The sequence below is a fragment of the Acipenser ruthenus genome, chromosome 31 (assembly GCF_902713425.1).
Source record: "Acipenser ruthenus chromosome 31, fAciRut3.2 maternal haplotype, whole genome shotgun sequence".
Lineage (NCBI taxonomy): Eukaryota > Metazoa > Chordata > Actinopteri > Acipenseriformes > Acipenseridae > Acipenser > Acipenser ruthenus.
In genome coordinates this window covers 11,410,072-11,431,044 of record NC_081219.1, presented here as the reverse complement: position 1 = coordinate 11,431,044, position 20,973 = coordinate 11,410,072, and the positions used below count along the sequence as shown (strand labels likewise).

Here is a 20,973-nt window from a genome sequence, read left to right as displayed (position 1 = left end):
TTATTCCTTGCATGTTGGAAGTACAGATCCTCAAAATGCAGGTTTTGCATGTTGGTGTCAATAATTACACTACAAGAAAAATCCTGGTTTTTTTGGCTAAATGTAAATATTCAGAATGCATTACTTTATTATATAAAATGTGCACGTTCGAGTTCTTCTCAAATATAAGACACTCCAATCCAAAATAAGCATTTTAACTACCCACTGCACCTTGGGGTCGATGTCAGGATATGCAACATGAACAGTTTGTGTTGGAAGTGCACACACTTTTCATACAGTAATTACCTTAATCCAGTGTTTTACCACAAGCACCACGTTTAATTTTTTATTGCGTCTAAAGTCTTCTCAAAGAGGGAATCTGTTTTACCTGAGCATTTTTCACATTGGTTTCCAACACTGTTACGTCGGTAGAGGTGAAACATTGCGTTCACTAAAACAAAGACGGAGAATAGTAGGGTGGTCATTGAATAAAACTGTCAATTGAAAATGGCATTTTTGTTTTAGATACGTTACATAAATTAATAACTTGCACAGTTGATAACTAAAGAAATAAATGCAATAGTCATTTTTAAATTGACTGTGCGTCTAAATATATATTTCTGCTTACAGGCACATTACACCTGCAATGCAATCCCATTAAAGTTCAGTGACTTTCTACTCCGTGCAGATCACTAATGTAAGTTTTGCATTGAGCAATTGTTTGCTAATTTTTAAGGTTATTTTTTTAAATGCGGGTGCCATCTTTCATTACGCTGTTTAACATTACCAGACGTGACAAATACGATATTGTTTCAAGATTGCATACATAGGACTCAATTATATGTTGGAAAAAAAAAAGTTAATTTGTTCAAATCTTTCCTAATGTAGTTCCGTGAAAGGTTGAAATATTTTGGTATCCTCCCTGCTCATTTCCCCCCTGCGGTGATGGCCCGGAGGCTGCTGGTCCTCTTCATGATATTTGGCACGAACAGCAGCCCGGAGGCTCGCTCTATGCTCTCGACCGGCACAAGGAAGCGCTCCAGCGGAGTGTTCTCATCCACCGGGGCATTGGGCATCACGTAGGACCGCAGCTCCACCTCGCCGCTCCGCTTCTCCAGGATGACCACCTTGAAGAAGTGGGTGGGCACCGCCACGTTGTTCTTCCCGATCACCTGGTACTTCACGTACATCTTCCCGTCCGCCTCCGTCCTGCAACACAACAAGATCGGCTCCCTTTCAAGGAGAGCAGCAGGACTGGGAAACTGGGCTTTAAAAGGTGCTAACCAGGCTGCGCGTGCAGTCGTTTAACTACAACACAACAAGACGAGTATATACAGAAGAAAACGAACATTTAGATAAACTGATCTGCAAAAGTATGCTAGGAAAAAACTATTACTCCCAATGTATAGACATTGCGCCTGCAAGCAAAATTCATTTCAGAAACCCCTTTGTCTCACCTGGGCAAATAAAGAGGGCCCGTGCACAAAAACACGTTCTGGTAGTGCCTTGTGAGGCTTCGGCAGTACTTCTCCAAGCCGTTCCACGCCTTTTGATTCAAATGAGGATTCTGGAAAATTATAGCATAAGTTGGTTCCACTAGTATACTGTAAATGGGTCTCGGGATTTTTAGCTTCTAAGAATAGGTCACAATATTGTTGGTCATTGATCCCGTATAGTAACATTAACAACTCTTTTTTTTTTTTTTTTTGCGTTTTTGCCAAGTTCAGTTTTTACACCAATCATAAGTTGTAGGACAGGATATAATACTGGACCAATTCCCTTATTAGCCTCACAAAAATATAAATGCAGTGTATTTGAAACAAATATTTTTTTTCAGATATGTTTATGCATGCTAGGAGTCCATAGTTATTGCAAACAAAATAATATCAGTAAAATAGTCTTTTGTACCAATTTACTTTTATGGTTACAAGGACTTAACATTAGCTGTCAGTAACTAACATGCGTGTTGTACAGTCTTATAAGAGACTACAGTACAAATATGAATTAGTATTGTAACACACACACACATACATATATATATATATATATATATATACATATATATATATATATATATATATATATATATATATATATATATATATATATATATATATGCTTAATACCTGCGGTGCTGTGTTGCTGAGGTAGAAAGTCTCGTCCATTGCTTTCTGGTTCCACTTGTGGTTTGCGGCTGCCGCTAGGTGACCCCTATCGAACCCACTGCCTTTGTAGTCCCAGTTCGTGGCCCGGTGATAAACGTGGACAGAATCATCCTCTTTAAACTCGCTGCACTTTCTATCGGACTCTCCCGTCAGGTTTGGGATATTCAGCTGTTCTATCACCCAATGCGCAGTTCTGTTCCTTGGATCATAAGATAAAACGTAGGATTCTCTGTTCTTAATATGAGTCAGGGCTGGAAACCCGTACTTCATGATTTCCGTGGCTCTTGCGGTTCCGACCTGACCCGTGTGGTACTTGCTAAGGTCCGTTGCTGCGTCCACATTCGGAATCGGGATAATCGGGATTCGGTTATAGATGTCGCTTAATGGTTCACGAATACTAGGGCTCTCGTTGGCTTTTTTAAAACCCACTAAGCCGGCGCCTATGCCTGTTCCTAGAGTCAAGGACACTCCAGACACGAGCCATTTCGAGTTTAAAATCCGGTTCATTGTTTTCATACAAGTAGGGTACACATGAAACGAATATATCTTAAATAAAAACAAGTAGAAAATAATTTACCACATAGTTTAATACGCCAATACAAACAGCAACACACGCGTGCTACAGCAAAAACGGAAAAGGCGCATTACAATGACGAGTTTGTATTTAAAGGGCCAACGCCAGAGTATGAAGACGACGCGGTCAGTTTCTTCAGAGAGGACAATAACTGTTTCATAACTAATTTTTGCTTCATTAAGTCGAATGAAACCTGCTGAATAATGTTGCGTTAACATATTGAATTACATACTGCTTTGTAGTTTTCCGTCAAAAAAAAAAAGATGAAATACTGTACTATGGCTTGTGGTAGACTTTTGCGATACATTTTGTAGTTTCATTGATTACATGATGTTAAATAAAATATCTAAATTATGTTTATATGTTGTTTTTTTTAAATGAGGTCTTAATCCTCGCTTTTCTACTTTCATCTGAAGACAGACCTCCCAACTCTTGAAAGCTTGTGATTAATTATTGTTTAGTTAGGTATGTGCACTTTCAACACAAACTGTGCTCATATATCCTGACATCGACTCCAAGGTGCAGTGGGTAGTTAAAATGCTTATTTTGGATTGGAGTAATGAATTTAACGTCCACCCCTGTATTGTTTCACAATACACCGCGCTCTCCAATGCTGAAGTAGTACAGTGTGGCGTTCTGAACAGAGGGCTGCTGCGTAACGTCACTCAACCCCACCCGCAGCCATCTGTACAGAACACTGCTCAATAGATTCGAGAAGAGGAAAGGAAACAGAAGCACACTAAAGATAAGCCTCCAAATAGACTGCTTATTCATGAATCGAACAGCAGGCAAATACAGTTCCCAAAAAATAACAAAGACATCCAATAGAACAAAAAACGCTCTCCAAAACAAAAACGGAATGGCCATTCAAAAATATATATTTGTAATCCAATATCCAGCAGAAAAAAAGGATTGATCTCACCCGGTCATAGTGAATCCGCTGTGTAGCTCCTTCAATTCATATCCCGCTGGAAATCTCATAAATTTGAAACCTATATGTGTGTAAAAGCAAGCAGCTAAAAGAAATGATCGTAATGTAAAGACGCACAATAACCTGGAATCATTTTATACAAAAATAAACTATTTAACATTCATTCAATTTACAATAAAAATCCAAATCGCTAATTTATCCTACTTACTATATATATGAGACAATAACTAGTAACAATCAAATGACCAATATTCCGTTTAAATAATAATATCAACACAGTCTTCTGTAATCTGGCTCAACAAAAGACATTAAAGTTGAATCCGGTATCCTCCACAATTGCGATCGTCTCAATCAACCGTGTTATGTTTTCAACCCGAATTTGATCGCATTTCCTAACATCTCGCCTGCATGGCTGGGCCCTACCTACTCCACGCTAGATCAAGCTACAGCCGGCTAGAGTGCAGACATTGGGGGAGTTCACGGAAATCATTCTTAGAAGATATATTGGTCAGATATGCACAAATCTGCGCAGAATGATCTCCGTGAACGCACCCAATGTCTGCGGCCGACTTCACAGTCTTTGCATGGACAGATTTGGTCTAAGAACTTAGACGAATCAAAATATGGAGACGGAGTTGAGATGGTAAGCATATTGAAGTTATCCAATGTTTTTAATATTTCTCACCAGATTGGATCCTTTACCGCAGATAATTATATGAGCTGTGTGAGCGTGATGCCGTCAGTCATTTGAACGTCACACTTCTATGAGAGTTGGATTTGTAGTGCTGTACACCACAATTGTCTAATATAGACATTTCAAAATGACACACAGCTGTATTCATTTAATCAGTTCCAATTATACCAGGTAGCTTCACAACCCTTTAATCGTTCTCTTTTATTACTAGAAGTGTTTTTTTTCTGCTCATTGTGCTTATTTCCAATCTGTAATCGAAGCCTCCACTAACAACCCTCATAAACTATTCTCTACCTTCTCCTCCCTCCTAAACCCTCCCCCCCTCCTCCTCCCTCCTCTATCTCCCCTGACGACTTTGCCTCCGTCTTCTCTTCTAAAATCTCAGATATCCGCAAACTCTTTAACACCTCTCCCTCCCCCGCACCCCCTCCTGCTCCAACCCCTACACCCACTACATCCCCTACTAACTCGCCCTCCTTCTCCACCTTCTTGCCCCTCTCAGACTCTGACCTCTCCTCCCTGCTCCAGGGTCACAAACCCACCACGTGTGCCTTGGACCCCCTCCCCACTCACCTCTTTCAAGCTGCTGCTCCTGCTCTACTCCACTTCATCTCCTCACTCCTCAACACCTCTCTACTTTCTGGTATCTTTCCCTCTGCCTTCAAAAAAGCCTCTATCACTCCCCTCCTCAAAAAACCTACCCTCGACCCCACCTCCCTCCAGAGCTACCGTCCTGTTTCCCTCCTACCCTTCCTCTCCAAAACCCTCGAACGGACTGTACACCGCCAGCTCTCTGCTTCCCGGTCGAACCACTCTCTGCTTGACCCTCTCCAATCTGGCTTCCGCTCTGCTCACTCCACTGAAACCACCCTCCTGTCTGTCACCAACTCACTTAAGTGTGCCCGAGCTGCCTCTCTCTCCTCTGTCCTAATTCTCCTCGACCTCTCTGCTGCCTTTGACACTGTTGATCACTCTATTCTACTATCATCTCTTGCTGACCTGGGGATCTCTGGCACTGCTCTGGCCTGGTTCTCCTCCTACCTCTCCAACCGCACTTACCAGGTAACCTGGCGTGGAGCAACCTCCACACCTCACCCACTCTTAACTGGAGTCCCCCAAGGGTCAGTCTTGGGTCCTCTCCTGTTCTCTCTCTACACCCGCTCCCTGGGCCCCCTCATCGCATCCTATGGCTTCTCATACCATTTCTATGCTGATGATGCTCAGATTTTCCTCTCTTTCCCCACCTCTGACTCCACCATCTCCTCCCGTATCTCTACCTGTCTATCTGCTATTTCCACCTGGATGCACTAGCATCCCCTCAAACTCAACCTCTCTAAATCTGACCTCCTTTTCTTTCCCTCCTCCTCCCCCTCCTCTGATCTCTCTATCTCTGTTCCTCTGGAATCTACCACACTCTCTCCCTCTTCCTCAGCTAAGAAACTTGGAGTCACCCTGGACCCCTGCCTCTCTTATTCCCAGCACATCTCTACTCTGGCACGCACTTGCCGATTCTTCCTGAGCAACATACGAAGAATCCGACCCTTCCTCACCAACTATGCTACCCAGCTCCTGGTCCAGGCCCTGCTACTCTCCCGCCTGGACTACTGCAACTCCCTCCTGGCTGGCCTCCCTGCGTCCGCCACCCGTCCGCTCCAGCTCATGCAGAACTCTGCTGCCCGCCTGGTGTTCTCTTTGCCTCGCTTCGCCCACGCTACTCCACTACTCCGCTCGCTCCACTGGCTCCCGATCACCGCTCACATCCAGTTCAAGACTCTTGTACTAGCCTACAGATGTCTTAACCAGACTGCACCCAGCTACCTCCAGACCCTCATCTCTCCCTACACCCCCACTCGATCTGTCCGCTCCACCTGCACTGGAAGACTGGCTCTACCTCCGCTACGCTCCCCTGCCTCCAGAGCCCGCTCCTTCTCCACCCTTGCTCCGCAGTGGTGGAACGACCTTCCTACAGATGTCAGGACTGCCCAGTCCCTGGCCACATTCCGGCGCCTCCTTAAGACTCACCTCTTCAAACAGCACCTGTAGAACTCCTCTGTTGTATCCTGGGACACTATCACCCTTCATTTAAATGTGCTTTATTTTGCTCTTATCTGCCCCCTATTTTACTGCATTTAATCCTGTACTTCAGAATATTGTAAATCTGCCAAGTGTTTAACCTGTAGTATTTTGTACTTAATCATATCCGGATGTAACTATCACTATTTAATCATATCCTGATGTGACTATCACTATTATCTGCTGTATTATTGAATTGAGGTTTGTCACACTTGAACAAAAATTATTGTATTTCTTGCTCTTATTGTATTACTTGAAATGTATTTGCTTGCGATTGTAAGCAGACGCCCTTATCCAGGGCGTCTGCTAAAAAATAAATAATAATAATAAGTTAGGTTTCATTGTAAGGCTATAGACAAGTAGAACAGGTAAATGCACATACAAAGTATATATAATGAAGTTGTAATGTACATCACTAAAACATCCACGCATAGTATTTTACTGTATTTCAGAATTGAAACATGTATCTCTATTACTTTGCCGTATCTAGTATGTAATTCAAAGGAAGAATGACGACTCTAAGGCGATTCACACCCCCTGTCTAGGTGGCAGTAGCACGTGGAATGAGGCTGGTATCCGGTTGTGTGGAAGTCCCCGGTTCAAATCCCGGCTCAACCACGGACTCACTGTGTGATCCTGAGCAAGTCACGTACGTAACCTCCTTGTGCTCCGCCTTTCTGGTTAGATGTTGTTGTAAGCGATTCTGCAGCGGATGCACAGTTCACACACCTTAGTCTATGAAAGGCGCTCTATAAAAATAAAGATTATTATTACACACGTCTTTGTCAGCTAACGCTCCTCTCCTGTTTTGCAGCCGCGTCTGCTCCAGCGCAGTACCTCTTGAGAAGCTGCGTGGCTGTGCAGCCGCCGAATCCTGTGAATGCGTGGCCTGTTCTCCTACCTGCTGTGTACAACACTCTCTGCTTGACCCAGCTGTTCATGTCAAAATGCCAAACTGAACACTTTTAAAAAGGCATTAGTTTTACCAGTGCAAACTGTGTGCACGCACTGGAAACACTGCAGCCTATAGCGAATGGTCTTTTTGTTTAACCCATGGCCGTATTGCACAAGCAGTGTTTAAAAGGAAGGCCTGTTATTTATGGACTGTGTGACCAGGAACTGGCCGATGTAGTCTGGGTTCAAGACTGTGTGCAATAATAAAGAAACAAGCAACCACGCACGACACACTGTGTTAAAAAGTTTTATTGATTTGTCCTAGAATTTGAACCAGTCGGGGCTGCAAAGTGGGTGACTGCCAGACACAGTGCTCACCAGCAGAGGGCGCCAGCACACATGAAAGAAAAGGGTTTTATATGAATCCAAAGGACTGTATAACCAAACCAACCTTATTTGCATGTTGTTCCCGTGTTGGCCACACGGGTTTGCAATCTCCCTGGCGGAGAGAGAGAGAGACCAACTGGAATACTTTCCTGCAAAAGGATTACAATTACCAGACAGACCTTGTGGATTATAAAACTTCCAGTGTACATTTTACTTACCTTGTGGAGCCTACTGATCCAACTCCGGATCTGCATTCTGCCAGCAGCCGCTGAAAGGAGCCTGACCTGGACTTTACTGTACACAACAGTTTCCACTTGCAAACGAGACAAGCTCGTGCAAGGTTTAGAGAGGGGTGAAGAAGTGAGCTTAGTGTGCAGGTTTTCTTTTGTTTCATTATTTTCATAAACGTTTTGGTTGTTCTGTGTGAACTTTAAAACAAGCAATAATAAAACCTGTTCTTCATCCTGCCTTTCTGCATCTGTGTGTCACCTCTCATACTCCCAGTTGGCCACATTAAATACTGAACAGATCATTCACAATATGTATATGATGTATATGTATATGTATATGTCCGTGAAGAAACGAGAGTAGAGCTCACGAGAGAGGGGACACAGGTCGTGGATTTGTTGTTCTTCTTGATTTATGGCTATTTAATGTTTGAAATACATTTGTTACTCGGGTTCTTAGAAAAAGAAAAAACGGCAATCGATGGAATAAAATGATTAAATAATACTTTAGTGTGTGGTGTTTGCCTATGAGACTAACAATGATTGATGTGTATAGGGTTTGTTGCATCTTAATATAAAATAAACTTGATTATACTCTGTTTGTATTTTTAGCAGTATTAACAATAAAAAGCATGTCTCTACGAGCCTACCAGAATTTTTGTTTATTCCCACGATATATCGTGATATGGAAATTATTATCGAACTGATAAATAAATGTAAACATTTCAGTCTTACACTAGTATTAAAAGTCTTGCAAGGAATTTGAACTTGAGGGGATATGCAGTTGATTTTGAAACTGTTGGTTGGAGTGGGAGGATCTACACGGCCCCATCACAAAAAAATAAATAATGCAGCTGTTGATAAAAGAACCTGCCAAGCAACAATCAGCGAAACATTGCAATGTGCCAAGAAAGCCAAAGAAGAAAAGAAAACATGTAGAGGATACAGTTGAAGTGTGTGCAATAGAGAAGCTTAACCATCCCTCAGTCCCCAACCTGATTAAGAAACTTTATTCCCAGCGGGATTTTGTGAAGAAATTATTTCAGAAGACTGGACATTTTTAGATGTGTCTAATTGCTACATTTCTTTAAACCAGACACTTGCAATATTAATAAGTAGAGAAATAAACGAAGCATGGTTTCGTCTGTAGAAATCTGTTTTTAATGTTTCTGGATGTGGAATAAAAGTGCCCCTTTGAGTTCAGTCTCCACTTGTGAAAAATCCTTAACAAATGCTGTGCTGGGGTTTTTTTTAAACTGTTTTTTGCTGTGTGCTTTCACAGATAAGCATTTAGTTCTATATATTTTTTTTGGTAATTGAGCCATAGGGAAAGAAAATGAGAACTTTCTTAAATGGAAGCCCCAGAAAAAAGCAACCCTGTTAAAAAAAGCTTTTGAAAATAAGTTGACCTCCTCTAACTTTGGGAATGAGTCTTGTGTATTAAAAGCCCAGCTTTATTCTGATCAGCGTGCAGTACAATTCAATACAGCGTAACAGCTGTGCTTGTGTGCAAGCTCTGACCTCCTCACACAATGCCAGCTCGCTCCCTTCTCCACCCCCTGATTACAGCAGTGAATGCCAAACATGGAGGCAGATAACTTTCCTGGAAGTTCCTTATCATTTTTGTGTTGATAGTTTTGTTTTTCAATTGTTTCCAGTGTGCAAATAACTGAAGTAATGTTGGGCTTTAATGTAGTTTGATATTCCTGCATCTGTTTAAGACATTACTTTCATGAATGCCATTTTACTTAATGAAAAGGGACCTAGCGTTAGTTTTGTCAAAAAAGAATGTAGTTGGCTAAACAGAAATCGATTAATTTTAAATCTAACATTGTAATGAATTCTAGAACTAAAGATGTCCCCCATCTTTTTTGTTTTTTTGCTTTCTTAATTTGGAAGCCTTTAGTAGGCTTTTTAGAAAATGCTATCTGGCATTGCAGCACAAAACATTGAGCTCTGCCAGAAGAAACAGTTTTGTGGGTCAGCCTTGTGAAATAATGATCTTGCGCTACTATTAGTGCCTGGAGCATGGGCACCTCCTGGACGTGTGCTCCTGGGAAGACCCCCTCTTTATGAAGGCCTTCCATTGGGGTGAGGAGGAGACAACGTAGGAGTGGATCCATCTGAAGGGCGTACCATCGCTACAGACGGACCAGGATGTGTGGAGCCCGGGCACTCCACCGTGTGTGGCCTCACACACAGACCCCTTCAGCCACCTGTGACAAAGAGGACGAGCCTGCATTGCCTAGGGTCTGCCACGCCTGCAACACCTGGGGCTGCTGGAGTGTCCCGCACTGAGGGAGGCATTACCTGCTGGAGTGCACCGCACCGCTGCCAGAACCGCCTGTGCTGGAGCTGCCAGCGTTGCCGATGGCAGCATTTCCGCGCTAGGATTGCCCAAGACGGAGGAGCCAGCCTTGGCGTTGTCAGCAGTTCCGTTGACCGCTTGGCCACGGGCAGCATTTCTGATGCCAGGATTGCCCCAGTTGGAGGAGCTAGACTTGCTGCTGTTAACATTTCCGCTGATATATATAATCAGAATTTCTCGGATTTTACGGAGGAAAGTGGCCTTTGAGGCCACGTGTGCTGTGCACAAGCGGGGATATGTGTGAGTGGATACCCCCCCGCCCCTGGGTGTATTTGGTTTATTTGGTATAGTTTGGGTTATGTATATTTGTATTTGGGCACAGTAATTGGTCCACGTGCAGACTGGGCTGGGGCCAGATTAAATGATTAGCAATTGAGTCCCTGCACAGCTGTATATAAAGAGGCACGAATCACTCACTCGGGGCTGGGTTATTAAGAGACGGAATGTAAGGTAAAGAGAACTAGAGAAGTTTTATGTCTTAGACAATGTGTCAGTCATTCTGATGCTGTGTAAGGCATTGCAAAATGATGCGACAGGGGGTGGGGCATTGCTCTAAACAGATATGCTATTGTTTGACTGTGGTGCTAAACTGTAATATTGCACTGTGTCTAGGAATCCGGGACAAATTCCGTCCCAGAGGCATTTAGTCCGGTATCGGGACTTGATCTTTACATTTAGGGACTGTCCCGTCCAAATAGGGATGGATGGTCACCCTATTCCTGAGGCGAGACCTCCCTTTTAGTGGGAGCAGCACGTGGCCCAAGCTTAGTCACCTTTTGTTTTCTAGTTGTTTTGTTGTTTTTGTAATATTGTAATTGTAATAACTAACCAGAGAGAAAATGAGTTTGGGACTTTGTTTTCAAGAGCAGACACTTGATCTACAAAATCACATAGACCAGTGAAACCAGACTGGAACCGACAAAACTTTCTCTGCCTTTTGTGTTTGATTGCCTCTGCCCTGTCTTAGAGCAACTGCGGCTTTGTAGCCAAGCTGCTAGCCTGTGACCTTGGATATAATACCAATCTCACAGACTCCTGCTGGTGATTGCAGTTGGACAAAGTAAAGGACCTAATCCTCAACCAATTTCAAAGGAACTGGTTTGATGAGCTTGATTTAACCCTTTGCATTCAATAAACTGCTTTACTTTACCAGAGTTGATATCTAGTGTTGATAGTGTTGTTGTATATTTGAACTTTTGAAGTATTGGGGTTGGCTTTCCCAGGTAATTTGAGACTACCATTTGGTCAAATTTAAGGGATGATGGTCTTAAATAATTGAACCCCCATGACATGAGACTTACACATCTGTAAACCCCACATCAATACATTGTGGTGACGCATGCAGTATATATTATAAAAGATATTATAAAATATTTTTAAAGGGCTGTCCCTTGGCAGGAGCAGCCATTTGGTAAGCTTATTTTGTTTACCTAACTGAGTGAGTCAAACATGGTACCACCAACAACGAGATTGTTTTTGCAAGGTTCGCTAAGCCAGCTAATGTTATTTAGAAGTTCGACTGTGTCTAGTTCTGTAGTTTTACCTTGGAAATCTAACTTTGAAGTTATGAGTGGCATACAAACACAGTACCTACATTTGCAGTTCCGAATGAGTACACTTGACTTGGCATGGTAATAAAATAGTACAATGGTGATAAGCTGTACTCACCGAGGGCAAGAACATCATAACATCATGAAGAACTTGGAAGTAGCATCCGATGGCTGATTTCGATGTACAGTTTTTAACGTTACAAATTCTCCGATTTCAAAATCATTTTTGTCAGTAGCTCTGTTCATTCTCCTATCTGTAAACTGTCATTTAAATAGCTTTTTGTCCTGGAGAGATCGGCTCTTCAGGTATATCGTGGTTTTAGCATGATATAACCATCATATTCTTGAGCAACACAGCATCCCGTTGTGGGATAGCGCTACGCCTTGGGTGCTTCAAACAACCCGATCTTCCACACCAACACACACACCCTGATGTGCCATATAATAAGGAACTTGCTATGAGGTGGAATTTAAAACAAAATCAAGGGGACCGTCAGTGACATCACAAAGCCCTTTGGAATTGAATAGGAGAATGATCCTTCCATGGTATGTGCTTTGTTTGCAAGAGGCTAACAAGAAGGGCTTGTTGTGGAACCATCTTATCCACTGCAGGCTGGTGGTTTCCTGAACATAAAGGCACCACCAACAATTTGTTTTGCATTTCTTACTAGGGTAGGAAAAAACAACTAACCAAGAGCAGTTTCCAGTATTAGGGATTCCCACTGGATTGTAATTAACCACCTATTTTTAGTGTACTCCTGGGGAAACTATGGTTGATGCAGTCCTAGGTGATCAACTCAGCCCATTAGTTTCTTGTAAGGAAAATAACTCTTCTAAAAAATATACCATGAGGCTGATCATGGGATGCACATGCTACAGTGCACACCTATGGACTTCAGGGCAACGTTAATAATATACATTGCAACATTTCTTTTTTCCTGGAACACTAAGCAGAAACGACACACACACACACAATAGGATATTACACAGGTAAAAAAAAAATTGCATTAGGAACAAGTCGACATGTGCTGTATTAGGACATTGACATTAAATAAATGCATCCACTTACAACTCTTTGAATGGAATCATGTCTTGGAATATACTCTTACAAATGCAAAACTGAGTGGTTGGACGATTATGCAGAAATTCAATGCCCTTGGTCAAGGACGTTTCAGCAGGAATGCTATCTGTAGACTGTGTAATGTGCTTTCTTTCTCGAGCAGTGGAAACCACACAGGAAGCTGTTGGAAGTGTGCTTGCCAGTGATTGGTTTGTACTATTACACTGTCTATACTGTACTTGCTAAACTTACCCCAACAAACCCTTGTTGCAAGAGGCCCTGTATGAGACTTCATTTTCTATTCTAATGCACCCAAGTCCTTATCAAGGACAACATGCATTGTTTAGATAGTTTAAACCCTGTGGAACAAGTTCAGACCTGTCACCCTTCTCTGCTTGCAGCAGCACGCCTCTCCTGTAACAGGTTTGCTTCCTGACTGACGAGTTTGTGCTCTGCCTCTTCTTGCTGCATAATAAGAGTCTAGAAAGTTGAAGAATATGTAAAGGTAATAGCTACGATTCCCGTGTTCCACTGAATTGGTGTATTTTAGCAACAAAACAAGTGTCCTTCTGCAAATTACACATTAACTGATCCATGAGCTTTTAATTGATCCTCAGGGTATTTTGCTTTCATGCAATGTATGTTTGTGCTCCATTAGAACGGATGGTGCATTAGGTCCTTGCTGCTCTCCTATTATAGAGGGGGGGAGCTGGATCAGAACCAGCACTCCATGCTCTAGTCTGACAAGCTGTACTTCAGCTGCAGCCTCAGCACTGGAGGGAGCACCCTCGCTGTGCAGGACCTTTTAGATAAAACACTTACTCAAAGGATTTGGTCATTACTGAATGAATAGCTGAAAATAGTTGCAGTATGTTAATGTTTGTTACATGCATGCAAGTATTTTTTTTTTCATCTAAATTAGGGAGTGAGCATCAATAAAGCAATTGATTTCACAGTGTGCACGGGAGCTATCAGTCGTGTTTCAAAAAGGCTTCCCTTCCTACTAATCGCTTGGATGAGGAAGTTGGATGGAGCATAAAAAACTGAAAGCCTTGTGTCTGCTGTTCCCTAATTTATTTTATTGATCAGTTGCTGATTAGATTTAAAAATCCCAGCCAATCAGAGAGTGGAGAGCGGACACTATCCCATAACCTCTCTAAAAGCTAATGGGAAACTCTCCTTAAACTGCAATAATGACTTCCTGCAAACAATCTTTGCTTGGTTTATAATGGCATTACTGTTCTCCACAGTGGTCATTTACTGTACAGTAGATAACTGACCTAGTCTTTCATTTAGCCCTCACCGTTACTGCTTAAGCAGTACAACAGATTAAAGCTTCAAACGAGTTTAGCATGAAATAAAAATTGATTTCTTAGACTTAATGCAGTGCAGAATCAATTATAATTATATATATATATATATATATATATATATATATATATATTATGATAATAGCGTTTGCCATTCCCATTGATTTCAATAACAAAGGCATCGTTTATACCGTATTAAGCACGTCATATATTTCGGGCAAACTCAGCTGTTTGGATATTGTTACGTGCCATTCACATGGCTCCCATTTGCCCCATAATGCCATTACACTAACACTAGTATTCTTGTTACAAGGCAGAACACAAATAGTACAGTCTCTTAACTATGTCTCCTGTCACACACACACACACACACACACACATATACAGTACTGTGCAAAAGTTTTAGGCAGGTGTGAAAAAATGCTGTAAAGTAAGAATGCTTTCAAAAATAGACATGTTAATAGTTTATATTTATCAATTAACAAAATGCAAAGTGAGTGAACAGAAGAAATATCTACATCAAATCAATATTTGGTGTGACCACCCTTTGCCTTCAAAACAGCATCAATTCTTCTAGGTACATTTGCACACAGTTTTTGAAGGAACTCGGCAGGTAGGTTGGCCCAAACATCTTGGAGAACTAACCACAGTTCTTCTGTGGATTTAGGCAGCCTCAGTTGCTTCTCTCTCTTCATGTAATCCCAGACAGACTCGATGATGTTGAGATCAGGGCTCTGTGGGGGCCATACCATCACTTCCAGGACTCCTTGTTCTTCTCTACGCTGAAGATAGTTCTTAATGACTTTCGCTTTATGTTTGGGGTCGTTGTCATGCTGCAGAATAAATCTGGGGCCAATCAGATGCCTCCCTGATGGTATTGCATGATGGAGAAGTATCTGCCTGTACTTCTCAGCATTGAGGAAACCATTAATTCTGACCAAATCCCCAACTCCATTTGCAGAAATGCAGCCCCAAACTTGCAAGGAACCTCCACCATGTTTCACTGTTGCCTGCAGACATGCATTCGTGTACCGCTCTCCAGCCCTTCGGCGAACAAACTGCCTTCTGCTACAGCCAAATATTTCAAATTTTGACTCATCAGTCCAGAGCACCTGCTGCCATTTTTCTGCACCCCAGTTCCTGGAGAGACCTTGCTGATGCAGTATAACTACCTTGTGTCTTGTTGCTGTGCTCAGTCTTGCCATGGTGTATGACTTTTGACAGTAAACTGTCTTCAGCAACCTCACCTTGTTAGCTGAGTTTGGCTGTTCCTCACCCAGTTTTATTCCTCCTACACAGCTGTTTCTGTTTCAGTTAATGATTGTGTTTCAACCTACATATTGAATTGATGATCATTAGCACCTGGTTGGTATAATTGTTTAATCATACACCTGACTATATGCCTACAAAATCCCTGACTTTGTGCAAGTGTACCTAGAAGAATTGATGCTGTTTTGAAGGCAAAGGGTGGTCACACCAAATATGGATTTGATTTAGATTTTTCTTCTGTTCACTCACTTTGCATTTAGTTAATTGATAAATATAATCTATTAACATGTCTATTGGATTATGGGATTACAAGACCTTGACATTCTTTACTTGAAGTCGTGCAATTGTAATCCTAGCACTGTGTGGTCTTGCATTGTCCTGCTGGAAAATCAACACTTCCGGATTGGCTTGCAGGAATGGAAAAACTGTTGCCTCAAGGACTTCATCAATGTAATGCTGAGCTGTATTATTATTATTATTATTATTATTATTATTATTATTTATTTCTTAGCAGACGCCCTTATCCAGGGCGACTTACAGTGTAAGGTTGCCCTCAATCTGCAGCAAAGGCGTTCTTGTGTTACAGGAGATTCCACCCCACATCACACTTCCACCACCCCACCGGTTGGCTTAAACAATGCAACAGTCATGATAACGCTCACCACGTGTTGTAATGTTGTAATTTAAAATGAGGAAGTTGCAAAGTTACAACAGAAATTCTTTTAATATTGTAGAGAAAATTAGGAACTATGTCCCTCCAAACCAGCTGTATTTTCTAAGCAAAACCTGTTTATATCTAGTTTACTATTTGGGAAGATGTTTATCAATAGGTTTGTAGCTCTGATACAAAACAGTGGTCTCCCCAAAAGGCAAACATCTTTCATATTAGGTCTGGACATCAAAGACTTGTTTTTACAACATTGTCCTGTTTGTCAGTCTTTTCGTCTAAAGACAAAAGCAAGGATACAAGCAACTTCCCAGCTTCTAACCAGAATTCAGGAGACTAAAAGATGTCGATCAGACCCCTAGTCTAATTAGAAATTTAACCAGAAGCTGTGCTCAATTTGTGAGCTGTATTCGACACAAACATAGGAGGAGTTGCAAACACTGTTGCAGCACCAAAGGTCATTCAAAATGATCTAGACAGCATTCAGAACTGGGCAGACACATGGCAAATGGCATTTAATACAGAAAAGTGTAAGGTACTGCACGCAGGCAATAAAAATGTGCATTATAAATATCATATGGGAGATACTGAAATTGAAGAAGGAATCTATGAAAAAGACCTAGGAGTTTATGTTGACTCAGAAATGTCTTCATCTAGACAATGTGGGGAAGCTATAAAAAAGGCCAACAAGATGCTTGGATATATTATGAAAAGTGTTGAATTTAAATCAAGGGAAGTAATGTTAAAACTTTCCAATGCATTTGTAAGACCTCATCTAGAATATTGTGTTCTGGTTACCTCGTTACAAAAAGGATACTGCTGCCTCGAAAGAGTGCAAAGAAGAGCGACCAGAATTATCCTGGGTTTAAAAGGCATGTCGTATGTAGACAGGCTAAAAGAATTGAATCTATTCAGTCTTGAACAAAGAAGACTACGCGGTGATCTTCAAAATTCTAAAAGGTATTGACAGTGTCAACCCAGGGGACTTGAAAAAAGAAACAAGGACCAGGGGTCACAAATGGAGATTAGGTAAAGGGGCATTCAGAACAGAAAATAGGAGGCACTTTTTTACACAGAGAATTGTGAAGGTCTGGAACCAACTCCCCATTAATGTTGTTGAAGCTGACACCCTGGGATCCTTCAAGAAGCTGCTTGATGAGATTCTGGGATCAATCAGCTACTAACAACCAAACGAGCAAGATGGGCCAAATGGCCTCCTCTCATTTGTAAACTTTCTTATGTTCTTATGTTCTTGCGTCAATTAAAACCATGTCTTTTCAAATGGTTATTTATACAGATTCTTAAATCTCCACTTTTTTGCAATTTTAACTCAACACAAATACCAAACACTGAGCACCTGGCGTTTTTATTAAATCACAGGACTTGAGCTCAGTATTTTGTTATCTCAAGGAACAATATTACTCAAACAATCAACAAACCTATCTGCTCACTATTTATGTATGTGTCCAGTGAGCTACTGATGTAAAACTTAGACTGTTGGGTTTTCATTGTGCATCAGCATATATTGACCTCTCATTGAAACATTTTGAGTAATACAGACTATACTTTGCATTTCTAGTGCCTCATTACAAATGCATTCTTAAGTTATATATATATATATATATATATATTATATATATATTGTGAGCGGGTGGGTGCACACAGAGAAAACAGACAGGAGTTTCCAAAACAAAGCACGTTTTATTTCAGTATTTTATAAGGCTTGCTCTTATACTGCAATGTCCGCTGCGTTATCGAGCCATGTCCATAACGAAAGTAAACAGTTCAAACAAGATTTCAAACAAAACAAAAACCACCAAAACCAAAATGCCGACGTAAACCAACTGGACCAATAACCACGTCCAGTTGGTGAATAGGTCATTCGACCTGGGGTTTGGGTTTTTTCCAGGTTGCTTGGCTTCTTCTACCCTTACTCTGCAGTCCAGTCTTTTATGGATCCCAGCAGCGGGCAGGCCGTTCCTCGTAGCCCCTGTAGAGAATAGGGAATTGCAGACGCAAAGGACCACCACGTTATCCGACACTGGTTCCTGTTATTCTATTCCAGTCTTGTGGTAGATAAGCTCCAGAGGTTCTCAGGCAGGAACACAAAACAAACAACCCACCAGACTGCCGGCACATGCTCCCTTTTACCAGCCGGGCATTTGGCTGTTACAGGCTACAGGTGTGGGCCAATTAAGGCCAATGATAGTCTAACAATAGTCAAGCCATGATTGCCTACCTAACCACACCTGCAGCCTGTTAGCCTGTTAACTCCTTGACGTTATGGCAGGCATGTATGCTGCCCACAGGTCAATCTGATCATTACTGGCAACCTCTGTGGGCTCATACCAAGCCTGCCATGAACGACTCCTGGTGGTAAACTTGTGAGCTGGCTCACATTCCCTCCCCCTTTGCAGCTGCATATCCCTGGAAAAGAAAACAGAGTCATCATGCAGCCTTGATAGCACATCAGCATTTACATGTTCCTTACCAGCCCGGTGTTTTATATCGAAACAGTAAGGCTGGAGGGTCAAGAACCAGCGTGTAAGACGTGGGTTGCTATCCTTCTGGCTATACAGCCACTTAATAGGGGAATGGTCGGTGACGAGTGTGAAACGGCGGCCCCACAAGTAATACCTAAGACTTTCCACGGCCCATCTTATGGCCAAGCACTCTTTTTCAATAGTAGCGTAATTACGCTCTCGGGGAAGGAGCTTCCTACTTAAGTACATAATCGGATGCTCCTCACCCCCAACTTCTTGCGCTAAAACCGCACCCAAGCCGACATCTGACGCATCAGTCTGTAAAACAAATGGCTTAGAAAAATCTGGGTTACGCAACACGGGGCTAGAGGACAAAGCCTGTTTTAGATCCTGAAATGCCGCTTCACATTGGTCTGACCAGAAAATAGGTTGATTCCTTCTCCCTTTTGTGAGCTCTGTGAGGGGTGTAGCACGAGTGGAGAACTGTGGGATAAATCTCCTATAATACCCCGCCAGTCCCAAGAATGCCCTAACCTGCTTCTGGGTTTTTGGACGAGGGTAATTGTGAAGGACCTCCACCTTTTTTTCCTGGGGCTTCAACCATCCCTGCCCCATAGTATACCCTAGATATTGGGTCTCGGAGAAGGCTAACCTGCACTTCTTTGGATTCGCAGTTAAACCCGCCTCCCTGATTGAGTCTAGCACTGCCTGCAGTCTTTGTAAGTGGGTCCGCCAGTCATCACTGAATATAACAACATCATCCAAATATGCCCTGGCATAGGAGGTGTGAGGACGTAGTACCTGATCCATTAACCTCTGGAAAGTTGCGGGTGCCCCGTGCAGTCCAAAAGGCAGAACCACAAATTCAAACAAGCCATCTGGGGTGGCAAAAGCCGTCTTTTCGCAGGAGCTCGGGGTCAACGGCACCTGCCAGTATCCTTTAGTTAAATCCAGGGTGGAGATATATTTGGCAGTTCCCAACCGCTCCAGTAACTCATCTACCCTGGGCATGGGATAAGCATCAAACTTAGACACAGTATTTAATTTCCTGAAATCTATACAGAATCGAATTGACCCGTCTGGTTTAGCCACCATAACCACCGGGCTACACCACTCACTGCGTGACTCCCGGATAACCCCCAACTCCAACATTTTACGTACCTCCTCACGCATGACTTCCCTTCTAGCCTCTGGCACCCTAATGTATCTTTGCTGTATTTTAACTCCTGGTTCGGTTTCGATTTGGTGTTGTGTAAGGTGTGTGGACCCTGGGAGGTCTGAGAAGACTGCTCCATTTTCCTGGACAAGTCGGTCTAACTCGGCTTGCTGTTGCTTACTCAGCTGACTGCCCATAGCTACTGTCAGGGAACCCCCTGGTCGATTCTCCCTCCCTTCTAGGTCCGGCTGCCTGAAAAAAAAACAATCCCGGTCTTTCTAGGGCTTCAACAAATTAATATGATAAATCTGGTGGGTCTTCCGCCTCCCTGGTTGGTGTACCTTGTAGTTAACCGGGCCCATTTTCTCTATAATTTCTACGGGTCCTCTCCACTGGGCTAAAAACTTATGGGGGTCGGATGGGACAAGCACCATTACCCTATCCCCCACCTGAAACTCTCTGACTCGAGCCCCTTGGTTATACTGGCGCTGCTGCACTCCCTGGACCTCCTGGAGATTGCTGGACACCAGGTCCGCCATCTCTGCTAGCCTATTCTGGAGTAACGTAATGTACTCAGGAACCGCTCGGCCCCGGGCTGGTTCTGCCTCCCATGCTTCCCGCAATACATCAAGAAGGCCCCGGGGTTGTCGTCCAAACAAAAGTTCAAATGGGCTAAACCCGGTGGACGCCTGTGGAACTTCGCGATATGCGAACATCAGGTACGGTAAAAACACATCCCACTCACGTGGCTGGTTAATAGTGACCCTTCGCAACATCTGTTTTAGTGTTTTATTGAAATGTTCCACTAGCCCATCTGTCTGTGGATGGTAAATGGAAGTGCGCAGGGTTTTAACTTTCAGGAGCGCGCAGAGCTCTTTGAAGACCAGTGACATAAAAGGGGTACCCTGGTCGGTCAGGACCTCCTTAGGTAACCCCACCCTACAAAAGATATGCAGCAATGACTGGGCTATAACTTTGGCCGAGGTATTTCTCAGCGCCACTACCTCGGGGTACCGAGTGGCATAATCTACTATCACTAACACATGTTCAAATCCAGACTTAGTTTTTGGCAGGGGCCCCACTAAATCAATCCCAATCCTTTCAAATGGGACCTCTATGATGGGCATGGGAACCAGCGGGGCTTTAGGGGGCTTCTTACTGGTCACTCGCTGACACTCAGGACAGG

At 42.7% G+C, this 20,973-nt stretch overlaps 1 protein-coding gene across 2 annotated transcripts; it reads right to left on the bottom strand.

The window, feature by feature from the left end:
- Nucleotides 1–486: 486 nt before the first annotated feature.
- endog (endonuclease G) lies at nt 487–3,385 on the bottom strand. Of its 2 annotated transcripts, none has more exons than XM_059005345.1 (3): nt 2,106–3,385; nt 1,437–1,546; nt 487–1,212 (listed from the first exon to the last, which is right to left on the bottom strand). In XM_059005345.1, the coding sequence occupies exons 1-3, from the start codon at nt 2,658–2,660 to the stop codon at nt 906–908; spliced, it is 972 nt and encodes a 323-aa protein (XP_058861328.1). In that variant the 5' UTR covers nt 2,661–3,385; the 3' UTR covers nt 487–905. The 2 variants fall into 2 exon arrangements, with proteins under 2 accessions (XP_058861328.1, XP_033850758.2); XM_033994867.3 differs by having other exon boundaries at nt 487–1,188; nt 2,106–3,375.
- Nucleotides 3,386–20,973: the final 17,588 nt, after the last annotated feature.